General features: G+C 39.7%; 2 protein-coding genes across 4 annotated transcripts in view; both read left to right on the top strand.

Moving 5' to 3' along the window:
- The first annotated feature begins 1374 nt into the window (after positions 1-1374).
- On the top strand, positions 1375-7086 carry LOC129179894 (zinc finger protein 135-like). Of its 2 annotated transcripts, XM_054773717.1 has the most exons (3): positions 1375-1574; positions 1647-1842; positions 5145-7086. In XM_054773717.1, the coding sequence occupies exons 2-3, from the start codon at positions 1731-1733 to the stop codon at positions 6599-6601; spliced, it is 1569 nt and encodes a 522-aa protein (XP_054629692.1). In that variant the 5' UTR covers positions 1375-1574; positions 1647-1730; the 3' UTR covers positions 6602-7086. The 2 variants fall into 2 exon arrangements, with proteins under 2 accessions (XP_054629692.1, XP_054629693.1); XM_054773718.1 differs by having other exon boundaries at positions 1375-1842.
- A 519-nt stretch (positions 7087-7605) lies between these two features.
- LOC129180057 (zinc finger and SCAN domain-containing protein 12-like) overlaps positions 7606-16648 on the top strand; it is a 34045-nt gene continuing 25002 nt past the window's right edge. Inside the window, exons 1-3 of one of the 2 annotated variants that reach the window (XM_054774087.1) lie at positions 7606-7919; positions 12295-12987; positions 15614-15728. In XM_054774087.1, the coding sequence (XP_054630062.1) occupies positions 7802-7919; positions 12295-12987; positions 15614-15717 (915 nt within the window). In that variant the 5' untranslated portion in view covers positions 7606-7801 and the 3' untranslated portion in view covers positions 15718-15728. Of the gene's footprint in view, positions 7920-12294; positions 15539-15613; positions 15729-16648 lie in introns of those variants that run through there. The other variant, XM_054774086.1, reaches the window with a different exon arrangement.

Consider the following 16648-nt stretch of genomic DNA (forward strand, 5'->3'; position numbering starts at 1 on the left):
TAGAGGGGGGAAATCAAAGAATCATTTGTGTGGCCCCCACGTGCTTGTACGCATGCCTGACAACGTGGGGGCATGCTCCTAATGAGACTACGGATGATGTCCTGGGGGATCGCCTCCCAGATCTCCCAGATCAGGTAGTTACTCCAGGAGAGCTGGACAGGGCCGTAGAAGGTCCTTCAACCCTCAGCAGGATTGGTATCGGCTCCTTTGTGCAAGGAGGAACAGGATGAGTACTGCCAGAGCCCTACAAAATGACCTCCAGCAGGCCACTGGTGTGAATGTTTCTGACCAAACAATCAGAAACAGGCTCCATGAGGGTGGCCTGAGGGCCCGACGTCCTGTTGTGGGCCCTGTGCTCACTGCCCAACACCGTAGAGCTCGATTGGCATTTGCCATAGACCACCAGAATTGGCAACTACACCACTGGTGCCCTGTGCTCTTCCCTGATGAGAGCAAGTTCAACCTGAGCACATGCGACAGACGTGAAAGGGTCTGGAGATGCCGTGGAGAACGTTATGCTGCCTGCAACATCATTCAGCATGACCGGTTTGGTGGTGGGTCAGTGATGGTCTGGGGAGGCATATCCCTGGAAGGACGCACAGACCTCTACAGGTTAGATAACGGCACCCTGACTGCTATTAGGTATCGGGATGAAATCCTTGGACCCATTGTCAGAACCTACGCTGGTGCAGTGGGACCTGGGTTCCTCCTGGTCCACGACAATGCCCGACCTCATGTGGCTAGTGTATGCAGGTAGTTCCTGGAGGATGAAGGAATTGATACCATTGACTGGCCCCCACGTTCACCTGACCTAAACCCAAAAGAACACCTCTGGGACATTATGTTTAGGTCCATCCGGCGCCTCCAGGTTGCTCCTCAGACTGTCCAGGTGCTCATTGATGTCCTGGTCCAGATCTGGGAGGAGATCCCCCAGGACACCATCCGTAGTCTCATTAGGAGCATGCCCCGACGTTGTCAGGCATGCGTACAAGCACGTGGGGGCCACACAAACTACTGAGAATCATTTTGAGTTGCTACAATGACATTTTAGCCAAATGGACCAGTCTGCTGCATCATTTTTTCACTTTCATTTTTGGGGTGTCTTTGATTTCCCCCCTCTATAGGGTGATCATTTTCATTTCTATCAAATGATGTGACATCATTTTGTTACTAATCCATCACCCACTTATTATCAGGAAAGATATTCAAGATCATTTTTCCCCCAGTTTAGGTCCGATGTGTTTTCGAAGTGTTCCTCGAATTTTTTGAGCAGTATATTTATCCATAAACAGTCATAAAGTAGCAACATGTTTGCACTCTGAAGAAATAAAGAATCCCACTGAAGTTCCTCACTGATTGAGGTCACATGCTGTTCCACACTCCTATTCAGAAGGTGGCGGTAATGCACACCAAAAAGCTGCTTGCCAATAAACAAAAGAAGAAGAAGAAGAAAGAAGAAGAAAGCAGGCTGTAGCTACGATAATCAAAATCATAGTTTGTTTCACAATGAGCCCAACATTTACTTCATGTGCTTTGTTTGACGACGCTGAATTTAGCTTCCGATTCGATTTAAGGTGATATTTACCTCATATCCGCTGCGACTGTTTGTCCACTGATTGTCTGTTTGTTTTTGTTACGTGTTTTAGTTTCACAGTAGCTACCCAGGGAGGAACAAAACTGAGTGTGTAGCTTTGGAGTGTTATCTGAAATGAACATTGACGTGATAGAAGATGAACCACTGCTGTGCTAAGATGGCGACGTCCAGTCAAAGAGAAGGCGGAAGCGAGTCAGCGCCACAAACTCCCAGCACATCATCAACGGAGAAAAAGCCCCCAACTGCAGGTAACAGTGAGCCAGTTGAAGCTTAACAACAACAACGTCTTTTTGGAGGCTATCTTAAACCGTGTGAAGAGAGTTGATGAGAAGTTAGCCGACCGTGGTCAGCAAGTGAAACAAAGAGCCGCCATGATTGTTAGCTTGACGAAGGCAGCGGAGTTCAAGTCAGGGTAGAATGTGAACGAGGAAACTGGAAGAGCTAAGGGCTACCAAAGCAAATTTAAACCATTTGCGTTGCGTTGTGTTATTTATGTTACAATGCAAAATATGCTTTAAATGGTTGAATGTGTTGATTGAGCAGAGCTAAACGGAACCAGGAATAAAATGCAGTCGGATTTATTAATAATGTCAGCAGATGTAAATGTCACATGTGTCTTTACGTGAATACTAAGCCAGTTAGTCTTCTTATACTACAATATTTGCTGGAGGAATAAACACTCTGAGGCATCAATCGACTTCATTAAAACACTTTTTATTATAAAAAGGAACAATTTTAAAAAGTTTCCGGAAAACACGTCACGCGCAAAACACTGCCATCTAGTTGCACAGACGAGATGCAGCAGATTAAAATATTTAATGAATTTATAAAATCAAAAGCGAAAGTTGCAGCTCCAATGTATTTTTTAATTTAATTTTTTAATGATTAAGTGTTAACATGTCAAAGTTGTCCAATCTTGAACATTGATAAATGAAAAGACTAGTAGGGTATATTTTTTATACTAATCAGTATTAACTTGCCATTCACATGCTGCATGCTGGCTTGCCAGCAGTCCTCCCTGCTGTATTGGCGGCGACAGTGTTGCTTATAACAGTCGACTCTTTTGGAAACGCCTCATATTCCTAATTAATGCTAATTACATAACAATTACGTACTCGTTTTTTGGAAAATACACCTGCTGGGATCGGTTTTCTTTTCAGTGGAAGTGGAATAATATGACGTCAAACGCCGTCTTTCTTGTGAACGCGCACTCGGCACAAAGCCGAAAGCCGAAAACCGGACTTGACAAAGTAAGTTAAGTGTGATTGCGGATGTTAGGTTTTGTCGAGTTGCATCTTGAGCACATAGCCTGGGTTTGTGGAGGCACTTTCGCCGTATTCCCCCTGAAAGGGCTAATTCGGATTTTTTAACATGAAGTTGTAGGTGTGGGTGATAAACCAAAAATTTACCATTCCCGAAATTTACTGCGATAACCGACGTCATTTTGCCTCTGTCGATAAAGTCGGTGTGAAAAAGAAAAAGTATTTTTTTTTGTCTGTTTTGACTGTGTGTGCTGGTATGCTATGTTCATTCCCCTTTAAGACGAGGTACAGCGTGTGTAGTCACGTGACTCCACCCATCCACCTTGAACAAGAAGGGAAACAGACGATGAGGGAGTGGCTAATGGTTCAAATGAAGAAGCGGCTGTACAGTGCCAGCATTTCACTCGCATGCGCATAGAAATAGACTGTGCGAGTAGAAAAAAAAGGGAGCACATGCGCCTACCTTTTTCAACCCTTTCATTCACATTTTGCTCCTGAAATAAGTTCATACAAAGCGAATCAAACTAGAGTAACATTTTTGGCGCATCTGTACATAAATCCACAAGCCTCCTACAACTTTTCTTGGTTCACATCGGCAACTCGCGTTGACGCGCGATGACATCTCAGCCGTACGAGCTGCACTCGCTGACGTAGCTAACTAGCTATGTTATCAGTTGGATACTGGAGCACTGCGAGAAAGATGACTGCTCTCTGTGACTACTGTCGTGCTTTCCCACTCAAGCGCTAAAAATACTTTTTTTTTGTTTGTATTCATCTTAACGCCGCTCCGAATGCTACACAAATAAATCACCTGAAATATATGGATTTTTAAAACCTTAAAAAACAAACAAACATGTACAGTACATCATGGCCTATTATGCAAAATTGACAATTCACAAATAAAGAACACGAAAATAAAAACATTATAAAAGCGTCTCTATAGGAAACCATGATTAGTTTCATGTCCAGTTTGTAAAGCCAACATGGCACCAACACATAACAAATAACATGACCTTGGAATGTCTGCAATTGAATATAAAAATGGGAAAGTCACTATATTTATAAATGGTATTATTATTATTATTATTATTATTATTATTGGAAAATATGACTTGACATGGTTGTGGTAGGTTGGGTTGATATCATCGGCATTCTTCTTGTGCAGTGTGATAAGTGGCCATCAGTAATGTAATTGCATGAGACGTGGTGCCAGTCATGTTGTATGACTGTTGTGTAGCTTAGTACATGTGTGTACAGGATGTAGCATGCCAGGGTGTGTACCATACATTCATATTTGTGGAACGCAGTCCCAAGGAGATTTAATTTGGGTTCCACAAAGATGATGTTGAGCAAAAGAACACGAAATGCAAAGTGAGTATGAAAACTGTCATAAACACCCAAAGCACCTTATGTAAATGGAGCGGTGTTGGCGCTTTTTGGAGGTTTCTTCAGAAGGCTTTATAGGCGGAATAGGTGCGTCCCATTACGTGCATTATATTTAATTGAAAGTATTGTGTGTCAGTTGGTAGTTGGAAAAGCAGTTCATTTGCATTTCCTGCAATTATTTTCAGATAGCAAAGATATATATCTATCTATCATGATATCGCTTTGAGGTCATATCGCCCTGCCCTATGAAGTTGTATGTCATCCCCATCAGCAGTGTAGTGCGTCAACACTACCCCCCCACCCCCACCCCCCACCCAAAATGGTCCTGTGAGACCAGTTCTGGTCGGAGATCCGTTACAAGGAACGTAGTTCTGCTTAGTTGCTAGGGTCATTTAAGTGAAGAGTTTGGCTTCTCCAAACAATACGCATTTAAAATAAGTAATACATTTGTGTCACCAAAATGCCTCCTCCAAAAAAAATCTGACCTCACAAATGTTATATTTGTCTCCCGCCGTATCCCTGCGCACTGTCGCCTGTGCATTCTTGTGTATGTGATGAAGACACACACATCTTGTCAGGTTTTCATTAACATCTGCATGTAGGTCATATTTCTGTAGTATAAATGGATTTTTACACACACACACATATGCATATTATACTCAACTCAGAGTGATAGTTCCCCAAAGTGTATTGATGAAAATAAAATAGATAAACATGATGTGTATCATGGACACTCCACCATATTTCTCATTTTGAATCAGTCACTTTTGTTATTGTCTGAATATTGACAGAAAAACTGAGAAATACTGTGAAGTATTTCATCACATTGCATGTCAATAACAATTGGAGAAACATATCAAGGATCATGCCTGAGCTTGTTTGTTTGTGTTCGTGTCCTGCAGATGTCCAGCAGCTGATTGGTCATCATAAAGAATATCCCAATGAGCCACAAGAGGGGACCTCCACGTTGAAGCAGGAGGATTCACCGTTCTCCCATGTTAAAGAGGAAGAGGAGGAACTCTGGATCACTCAGGAGAGAGAGCATCGTCTTGGCCCGGAGGAGGATGATCTCACAAAGTTGCCACTGACTGGTTTCTCTGTGAAGACTGAAGATCATGAAGACAAACCACTTCAGTCCTTAGGTATGTTGTGTCCTTCAGATGTCCTTCAGCTGATTGGTCATCAAAAAGAGCATCCCTCTCAGCCACAGTGGGGGAGCTCCACTTTGAAGCAGGAAGATCCACAGCCTGCCCATGTTAAAGAGGAAGAGGAGGAACTCTGGACTATGCAGGAGGGAGAGTGTCTTCTTGGGCTGGAGGAGGCTGATCTCACCAAGTTGCCACTGACTGATGTCTGTGTGAAGACTGAAGACCATGAAGACAAACCACCTGAGTCCTCACAGCTTCATCACAGTCCAAGTGAGGAGAACAGAGGGGCGGAGCCTCCAAGCAGCAGCAGGTCATCACAACACATGACAACAGAAGCTGATGGAGACCACTGTGGAGGATCACAAGCAAACAACCTCTTAGCTCCACTATCAGATAGTGACGACACAGCGTCACACTCTTCTGAGGATGAAGACAGGGACGACACCCAAGAGCCTTTGAGCAGTGATGCAGACTTTGAAGGTGATACGAGGACTCTCTCTGGCAACAAACACCCTGGATGCTCTAAAAAGAAGACAGGTAAAACATGTTTTACCTGTTCATTTTGTGGTAAAAGCTGTTCTCGTAAGGGCCATTTGACTTGTCACCTGCTGAAACACACAGGAGAAAAACCCTTTAGTTGCTCAGTTTGCCCGAAAAGCTTTGCTTATAAAACTAGTTTGACTCATCACATGCTGAAACACAGGGGAGAAAAACCCTATAGTTGCTCAGTTTGCGCAAAAAACTTTTCTTACAAAACAAGTTTGACTCATCACATGCTGAAACACACAGGGGAAAAACCCTTCAGTTGCTCGGTTTGCGCTAAAAACTTTGCTTACAAAACTAATTTGACTTATCACATGATGAAACACACAGGAGAAAAACCCTTTAGTTGCTCAGTTTGCGCTGAAAAGTTTTCTTACAAAGGTAGTTTGACTCACCACATGCTGAAGCACACAGGAGAAAAACCGTATGTTTATTCTGTTGTTGGTGAAAGATTCCCTCCAAAGACACATACGGTATCTCACGTGACAACACATACAGAACAAAAACTCTTTAGTTGCTCAATTTGTGGTAAGAACTATTCGTACAAGTACCTGCTGAACGTTCACATGATAATGCACTCAAAGGAAAAAGGTCGTCAAGAAGGGTCAGTCTTAGATAGTCAGCCGAAGCATTATTGGAACCAAAAAGGCTTTGAATGGTCTTTCTGACAATTCTAGATAAACACTGCAATCAATATCAAATGTGTATTGTGATCTGATCATGTGGGATGTGAGCTGAAATGTGGTAATTAAGAGTGTCAGAGTATAACAGGCATGGGCTATGTGTACATTTGCATCTGGTTGTCGTCATCACGGGCTCAAAGTGATGAGTCAAATAAGCGCATGAAGTGCTTGGAAGTCATGAAGCCAGAGCGAAAATGTTTCCATGTGTGAAAATTATACTGTAACTGTATAGAAAGTGCCCAAGTATTCAATAAACACTCTAAATATACTACCGAGATTGCAAAGCCTGCTCTAAAAGTAACATATAAAGGGGAATGCATGACAGAAAATGAACATTTTGAGCAGGTTTTGGCTTTTATAGCCTGTGGTCTTAAACTTTTGATCCGCTGATAAACAGCCCATTTCAGTTTAATTGTTGTTTTCAATAAATTACTTTTTCAAAGTGCTTTTTGTCTCACTCCCCCTTCTTGTTTTTGCATATTGTAGCTCTACTTAAAATCTCATTAAGATCCAAATGTGCAAAATGCAAATTCTAGCAATTTTTCAACTGGTTTTAAGATTTTCATCAGGAGTGTATTGCGCCAAAGTACATCTCTGACATGTTCAAGCCACTTAAACCATCTAGAGCTCTGAGAAGGTCAGAGAGTGGTCTCCTACGGGTGCCCAGAGTCAGGACTATACACAGTGAGGCTGCGTTTCAGTTTTGTGCTGCCAAAATCTGATTGGAGTATATGTCCAGATTACAATTTTTTTTCTGTTTTTTCCATTTTTGTTGTTGATTTGTTTTTTTGTTTGTTGTTGAATTATCATTTTAGAATGCGCTGCGGGCCAATAGAAAAATAAAAGAAAATAGAAAAATAAAAAGTAGAAATAAAGAAGATAGATAGAAATAAATCATACAGCCCCTGTTATATACTCCGATACAGTAGTTGGCGGTATGCACCTTTACAGTCATGACTGCAACCCGCCATTCATCCAAAAGAGGAAGAAGAGCAAGAAGATGGCTGTGGCTTTCCGGAGCTCCCGACAGAAGTATTACAATTTCGATAAAACAGTTATATAGATTCACAGCAAATATAGGAACAATAACCTCAGAGATTCGTCTTTTCTAAAGCCCACAAAACCGAAGTTGAGTGTGTAGCATTGGAGTGCTATCTGAAGTGAAGATTGAAGACGTGATAGAAGATGAACCACTGCTATGCTAAGATGGCGACGTCCAGTCAAAGAGAAGGCGGAAGAGAATCAGCGCCACCAACTCTCAGCAAATCATCAAAAGAGAAAAAGGCCCAAGCTGCAGATAACGGTGAGCTATTTGAAGTTTCCAACAACGTCTTTTTTTAGGCCATCTTAAACCCTGAAAAGAGAGTTATGAAAATGAGAAGTTTGGCGACCATACTAAGCAAGGGAAAGAAAGAGCCGCCATGATTGTTAGCTTGACGAAGGCAACAGAAGCTGGAAAAACAAAAAAAGCTCTTGTGGAAAGACAAGGGTCATCACAGCTCATATGGTAAAAGAAAGTTACCAAAGAAAATTCAAACCATTTGCGTTTTATGTTGTTTGTTACTATGTTACAAAGCAAAATATGTTTTGGATAGTTGAATGTCGGGCGCGTAAAGGGCAAACGTGTCATTGTATATTTCCACAAGAAATGTATTCTTTAGACGTGGACACTTCTTTCTGGATGACTCAATGTAGAGGCAAAATCCTAGTCACAGCTGATGAAAATGGTCACTGTTAGATTGTAGTTGTTAAAATTGAAAGCCATATCCTCATAATGACAAACATTTATCCGTGATGTGCGATCGGGGACAGGAAAACCTCTGCTGGCCTCACCACTATCAGAAGCACTGACCAACATTAACAGCTTAGAGTATTTGTTCTGGAACCTGCATTCATCCATTGCCAACACTTTATTATCTTCGTTTAATTGTGTGTTTCTTGGCTGCACTACTTCCAGAGGTGTATGTGTACATTTAGATTTGTTTGTTCAGATTTCAGCGTCTGTGTTGCCATAGTAATGTAATCTTCCCAGGGCCTTCAGAATCAGGGGTGCTGGCCCATGTCACATACACACACTATAGCAGGGGTGTCCAAATTTTTTCCACCAAGGGGCCACTTTGATGTTTTGTAAAATGTAGATATGCCATGAAGTTATATACAAGAATATTATAAATTATCTAAATTATATTTCAAGAAAAAACTCCATCTCAGCTTTGTCATATACTGTCGGTGAAAAATCCTATTATTACTATCAACTTTGCTCTCTGCTCTTTTTTCCCCCCGATTTAGCTGTTTTTGTGTATACTTTTCCAAATATTCCAACTGTTTTCTTAAAAAAAATCTTCGTATTTTTAAATAATCTGCTCATAATATCATGACATTATTTTCATCATATTTTGACTTTATTCCAATTATACTAGAAATTAAATTTTGTTTTATTTTCGTAATATTGTGAATTAAAAAAAACATGTTTTCTTTAATATTTCAACTCTATGCTACTAAAATGACATTATTCTCTTCATAATAGTACAAGTTTATTCTTGTAAAATTGTGACTTTTCTGTCTTGAGATCAGACTTTTGTCTCTTCATATTTTCACTTTATGCTTATAAAATTACTGCTGATTTTTCCATTTTGGCAGTTTTTTTTTATTTTTAAATTATATTTTTAGAATGTGATGTGGGCCGGAAATGGCCCTCGGGCTGCACTTTGGACACCCCTCCCCTAAACAAAACAAATCAATATGAAATCAAGATGATATTTTTTTCTTAATATTTTGACGTAATTCTCGTCACGCAGCTTTTTCCGCAACCTAATTTGCGGAAAAATGACTATATTTGTTGTTTGGTTTTTGATAATATTACGACTTTTAAAAAAAGAAGTGTTTTTTTCTTTACTATTTCCCTTTTATGCTACTAAAATGACGTTATTTTTCCTCAGAATAGTACGATGTTATTCTCTTAAAATTAAAACTTTTCCTCGTTTGATTTTCTCTTAAGATTTTCTCTTTATTGTAAAATTACTGCCGATTTTTTTCATTTTTGTTCAATTCTATTTTTAGAATATACTGCGGGACAAAAAAAACATCTGCGGGCCGCAAATGCCGCACTTTGGACACCCTTGCACGATAGCAATGGAGCTGTTTTATGTTGTTTTTTTTGTTTGTTTTAGCTAATCAAACTTCAGATTCACCTCTCTGCGCTTTTCCTCTGTGTTTTAGACTTTTTACTAATAAATATTGATTGTGAACTGCGCCATGTAATCTTGTAGTGTTTAGGGCTGCAACTAACTGTTATTTTAATAATTAATTAATCGTTCAATTAATCCGATTTAAAAAAAAAAAAAGCACATTTTTAATTTCTGCCTCTTAGCAGCAATTCCTTTTAAAAATGCACAAAAGGACATTTTCCCTCCCCAAAATCATAGCAAAGATGGCGAGGACGAAGATTTTCTCTGACGCCGAAATTGAAGTAGAGAAGGATAAAGAATCAACTGACAAACATCACCAACACGCTACTGCAAATAAACGAGTCGCAGGCACACAATGCTACATGTGCATCACCAATAAATGAATAAGAAATAAATAAATCAACTTCAGGGTCAGGCTTTGCTTTTGGCATGGGCTCGTCTGCTCTGGAGGGAGGGGCGGTGCCTCATGTGATGGTGAAGTTGTGATGATATGGCCTGCACTGGACAGGCACAGCCATAGCTATTTGCAGTTTCACACTTCTACCACTAGGTCTTGTGTGTACGCACGGTAAGAATTGCGCATGAATGTACGCATTTTCCTACGCACAAGTGGATGAATCCCACACTTTGCGTGGGAGTGTTCTTATGCACGCTCTACACACACATCTTTGCAGTGGTTTGCGTCGCAAGATAGCAGAAAGAGGCAAAAATGTTGATATTGTGTGACTATCTTGTTTTGCCTGAAACTCAAAGATAATAGTCTGCTTTCATGGATGAATAAGGAAATTAAAAAACAGTCACTTTTGAGAGGCTGAAATCAGGATATTTACAGTACATTTTTAAACCAAATAAAATAATACCACAATTGTTTTCTATTAATTGGATAATCAATGACTAATCGATGCAGCTCTAGTTTGTATATTCAGTTGTTCAATTAAAAAAATGTTGCGCTTTCATAAATACGATAAAGTTTCTTGATTGTTTTATGATATGAATTTTAGAGTTACATTCCAATTTTATTTTATTTGACCTTTGACTGTATTTGATGATGATTTGTTGTGATGTTTTGTTAGTCATTGCTGCTGCTGCATACAGGAATATTCAGCAGCATCACATATCTAACGAACCTAACATGTGACGTCACGTGTAGGTCTGTCGCGATATATCGATTTATTGAGCGATTAAAAAGAAAAAAAAAAACTGGTCGATGATTATGAAAGCTGGATAAATTGACATGTACTGTATGTGTTTGTGTGCTCCGTCTGCTGGTCTTTCTGTGCTACACAAGCTGGATGACAAGAGGGTTCACTCTGCATCTGTCTGTGTGCATTGATTCTATCGTGGAATGAATGCTGAGTGTTTGCTCAATGATGTGTCAGTGAGAGGTCCTCTCATTCAGCATCTTTGTGGAGGCGGGGCTACTAGTGAGCCGATGCAGGCGGCGACACTGGAGTACCAAATTAGCCTTGAGACAGCATATGCTAACATGAATCAAGACACAGAAGCTGTAGTTTCTAAGGCAAACGCAACATCTGCAGTGTGGGAATATTTTGGTTTCAAACAGAGTGAACAAGGTGAGCGCATAAGCGCAGACGAACCGATACGTCGCATTTGTTTGAAAGGAGTCACGAGGAAGCAGGGGAACATGACCAATTTATATGCTCGCCTGAAACACCACCAACCTTTTCAGTTTTACCGACTGGGAAGAAAAAAATCCCCTTCGTCCCAACAGTCAACGCTTACAGAGGCGTTTGGCCGGCAAAGTAAATACAAGCAAAATAGTGCAAAATGGTGCGCACTCAGACAGTGTGGCTCGCTACATTGCAAAAGAAATGCAACCATTCAATACAGTGGAAAAGCCAACATTTTGGAAAATGTTAAATGTTTGACAGACAGTACAAATTGCCTTTTTTGGGGGTCTTTTTTGTTTTTTTATGTTTGTTTGTTTTATATTGAAAACCTCTTGACATTCCGATTATAATATAAAATACTCTTGAGTAATTAAAGTGTTTTGCATTTGACACGATGTATTCGCATTATGCTATAAAAATAATGAAAAAATGGTCTCAGAACTTCTGTGTCAAGCAAGTGACTGACTGAGGCTCACAGGGTACACTATGCTTGAGTACCATCTAGTGGTTCAAATGTGCATTACACCTCATGATCTATGGCATCAAAAAATATGACGACAGTATCGCATATCGTCGATATTTTGGAGCACAATTACCGACCAGCAAAATTTGTTATCGTGACAGACCTACACATATGGCTGTTTGATGTTCACAAGGTTTAAGGCACATCATACCTGACAATGTAGGGTTACATCTGTAGTATCCAAATGTACATTGAAACAAATATTATAAACAGTGAGGCCATCATTCTGGCAAGGCACTAAATGAGTGTCCGTGAAACACGACACACACATACAGGAGAAACATCTCAAGGATTGTGTCTGATCTAAAGTGTCTTTGTATTGTTTGTGTCCTGCAGACTTCCAGCAGCTGGTCACCATTGCTCATCATAGAAAACGTCCCAATGAGCCACAGTGGGGGAGCTCCACATTGAAGCAGAATTTACAGCCCCCCCAGTTTAAAGAGGAAGGGGGGGAACTGAAAATCAGACAGGAGGGAGAGTGTCATCTATGGTCAGAGGAGGAGGATTTCTCCAAGTTGCCACTGACTGGTGTCTCTGTGAAGACTGAAGACCACGAAGACAAACCACATGAGCCCTTACGTTGGTTGTGTCCTTCAGACATCCAGCAGCTGATTGGTCATCAGAAAGAACATCCCACTCAGCCACAGAGGGGGAGCTCCACTTTGAAGCAGGAAGATCCACAGACCCCCCGGGTCAAAGAGGAAGAGGAGGAACTTTGGGTCACTCAAGAGGGAGAGTGTTTTCTAGGGCTGAAGGAGGCTGATCTCACCAAGTTGCCATTGACTGTTGTCTCTGTGAAGACTGAAGACCACGAAGACAAACCACCTGAGTTCTCACAGCTTTATCACAGTCCAAGTGAGGAGAACGGGGGCAAGACAACAGAAGCTGATGGAGACCACTGTGGAGGATCACAAGCAGACAACCTCTTAGCTCCACTGTCAGATAGTGATGACACAACGTCACACTCTCCTGAGGATGAAGACTGGGACGACACCCAAGAAGCTTTGAGCAGCGATACAGACTTTGAAGGTGATATGAGGACTCACACTGACAACAAACACTCTGAATGCAAGTCAGAAACAAGTCAAAAACATTTTACCTGCTCAATTTGTGCTAAAAGATATTCTAGGAAGAGTGATTTGACTCGACACATGGTGACGCACACAGGAGAAAAACCATTTAGTTGCTCAGTTTGTGGTAAAAACTATTGTTACAGAAAGAGCTTGACTTACCACATGCTTACACACACAGCAGAACAACCTTTGAGTTGTTCTCTTTGTGGTCACAGATTCATGCACAAGTCAAGTATGGTATCACACATGAGAATGCACACAATAGAAAAACCTTTTGGTTGTTCTGTTTGTGGTAAAATATTCCCTACAAAGACACGTTTGGTATCTCACAAGATAATACACAGGAGACAAAAACTCTACAGTTGCTCAATTTGTGGTAAGAACTATACTTACAAATACCTTTCGAAGTTTCACATGATAATGCACTCCAGGGAAAAAGCTTGTGAAGAAGGGTCAGTCTCAGATAGTCAGCCGAAACATTATTGGAACCAAAAAGGCTTTGAATGGTCTTTCTGACATTCATATACCATAGATAACCAATGCAATCAATATCAAATGTGTATTGTGATCTGATCATGTGGGATGTGTGTTGAAATGTTGTAATTAAGAGTGTCAAAGTATAACTAATTTTGCTGGTCGATAATTGAACTACAAATTATCATCAATCTATTTTATGGACATTTTTTAGACCATTTTTTCATTATTTGCCATGAGAGGTGTACTTCACATTTGACCCACTAGATGGTACTCAAGTATAGTGTACCTGTGTGAGACATTAGCTTGACAGAAGTTGCCAGTATGTATGTTTCTGCAATGTAGCTAGCGACCCTGTTTGTGAGCGCGCAATAAACACCATAAAATTACCACCAAGATTACAAAGCTTGCTCTTTTGCAAGAAAACAAAATGGAAAAGGAACATATAAAAAAGGGAGAAAAGTCTGCACCGCTTATTGGAACTTTTAACGCGTGTTCGTGGCACAATCTAAAAATAACAATAAAAAAGCAGTAATTTTACAGGAATTTTGTCAAAATATTATGAGGAAAGGCATAATTTTTTGAGAATAATATGAAGGAAAATAATGTCGGTTTAGAAGCATGAAGTTTAAATATTAAAGAAAAATATATTTCTTTAAAGATGTAATATGAGAAATAAAACAATGACGCAAGTAGTAATTTTTGGAAAATTAGGTTGCGGAGAAAGGTATGTTACGAGAATAACGGCAAAGTATAAGGTCATAATTCATAAATCGTACAATATGTCATAAAATTATAATTACGAGAAGAAAATTTACAAGAAAAAAGTTCCAGTAGTTGGGAAAATAAAATAAACAGCAGAAATTATTTTTAAAAAGCTGTAATTTTAGAAGAATGGAGTTGTTATTTTAAGTCACATTCTGACAAGGAAAAACAAAATTTTATGAAAAAGTCATGAGTAAAAATGAAAAGAAAATGTTGAAATCGTTGGAATTTTTTTTTTTAAACAGCTGTAATTTTAGGAGAATAAGGTAAAAAAAATTAAGAGAGTCACATTCTAACAAAGAAAACATCACAATTTTATGAGAAATGTAATTTTAGTAGCATAGACTTGATATATTAAAGAAAATATGTAATTTCTTTAGAAGTCCTTATATGAGAAACAAAAAGTAAAGTTGTACTTTTTTGGAAAGTCTGGTTGGGGAAAAAAGTTAGAATATCATGAGAATGAAGTCAAAATATTATAAGAATAAACTCATAATATTACAAAAGGAAAATGTACAAACTTTCAAGAAGAAAGTTGAAATATTTGGAAAATGTTAAGAAATATACAGCAAAAATGGGGAACAAAAGCATCAAAGACTTAAGGTGATACTACTCAGGGAGACTGCAAAAGTGGCCGCTATAGACAGGTGGCCTCTTTAGACAGGTTGGCGGCCATTTTGAATGTTGACCAGTAGAGGGCACTGTGGAACTGCGGATAAAAGTTGTACAGCACTACTAGGCTTGTTATTCTCCACCACCCACAGAACAATGCTGTGCTAGTATTGTCTTTTGTTATGTTTGTTTTTAATATTTTGTTTTTGAATTTGGATTTGGTTGGCTGATCTTAAACTTTTTTGAAGAAAATTTTAGTTTCAATAATAAAAAGTTTTGATATAATCTTTACATTTAAAACATTATTACAGTACATGTTTCTTGTTTCAAATGTGTTTATTATTATTTTTGAAGAAATTTCAATTGCAAACTACTGTACACGTTTGTGTGTATGTAACAGGTTTACTTGTTGTGATTCCACTTGTTCTAACAGTGGATGGAATAATGGCTCAATTAGCGCCCTCTCTCACTCGTGGGCTACATATAGCAGTACGGCAAAGTGTCATTACAGCTTTAGTTCATCGGGAAGTGACGGTGCAATGTCACGAGCAGGAGAGCTAGGCTGAGTGCTAACTGTGAGTGTCGAGAGAGTTGGGAAGTGTGTGGATGTAAAGTCCTGCAGTGTTCTCCGCTGTTAATAAAGCCATTAAAGTGCATCGGCGACGTGAGTCTCTCCTTCCCCACAAAAAGCGGCATTACAGTATTGACCAGTGCACATTGTCTCACACCAGGAAATAAACGGTGTCACTGCAGTAGCAGGCTCCAAAGAAGATGGCTTTTTTATGTGTCAAATACAGAAGATGAGGACTTTGATGGATTTGTGGATGAGGATTGATGAAAAATAACGTGAGTACATTCTAAAATACTTCAATTAAGTACAACCCAACTCAGTTCTGCTCCCGCTGACTTTTTAAAAACATACGATAGCTTGCATGCTAGCGTGTTTAGCGTGCATGCAGTATTGTATTGTATTGTAGCGTCGCTGGGAGCTCGTCCTGTTCCCAGCCTAATTTGCGGTAATGTTTTGGTGCAAATGCTCTTAAAGTTACATGTTTGACCAGGAAATAGCAAGCTCAAAAGAAGACGGCTTTTTTATGTGGAACAACTGACAGTTTGTGTGGATCTTGTGAATGATTGTGACTGAGCTAGGACTCAGTAATTAAAGTCTACACACGACGGCTTCATTGGTTGAAAAACAACATTTTTTTTGTGCATGAAGCTTCTGCTTGAGTTGGCATTTTGGCCGCTATATGCGGTCAGATATTGACCAAGGGATACAAAATGGGTGGCCACTGGCCGCGTTAGCGAGGTGGCCGCTATACACAAGATCTATAACACGTAAATTTTCTGCGGGGGATTTTTTCAGTGGCCGCTATAGGCAGGTGGCCGCTAAGACAGGTTTGACTGTATTTACACAAAATGTCAACGTGCATCCTTTCGTTTTTCACTATGTGGACTGGATAACTAAAAACACACGTAGATGCATTATTAATCACCAAGTTCACACGGGTCAACAACCTACAGTATACAACAACAAATATCACAGTAAGCTCAAGAACAAGAATTCAAATTCATCGCACATTGGATCTAACCCTGATGTAGATATTCAACGACTTGTATTCAGATCAATATAGCGATGAAAAGTGTTTAATTACATTAATATATACTGATGCAACCAAACCAAGAAGCCGCATCAGCACTTAATTCAATATTTTTTTCATAAAAAAGTTCTGAGTATTTTCAGGGGAGTTAATAGCTTGATTCAA

This window comes from Dunckerocampus dactyliophorus, chromosome 4 (genome assembly GCF_027744805.1).
Source record: "Dunckerocampus dactyliophorus isolate RoL2022-P2 chromosome 4, RoL_Ddac_1.1, whole genome shotgun sequence".
Taxonomy (NCBI): domain Eukaryota; kingdom Metazoa; phylum Chordata; class Actinopteri; order Syngnathiformes; family Syngnathidae; genus Dunckerocampus; species Dunckerocampus dactyliophorus.

What these genes read in the sequence shown, in the direction of transcription:
- LOC129179894 (XM_054773718.1), top strand. Translation starts at nt 1,731, where the DNA reads ATGAACCACTGCTGTGCTAAGATGGCGACGTCCAGTCAAAGAGAAGGC. An exon ending in GAAAAAGCCCCCAACTGCAG is followed by an intron (nt 1,843 to 5,144) that starts GTAACAGTGAGC and finishes CGTGTCCTGCAG; the next exon opens with ATGTCCAGCAGCTGATTGGT.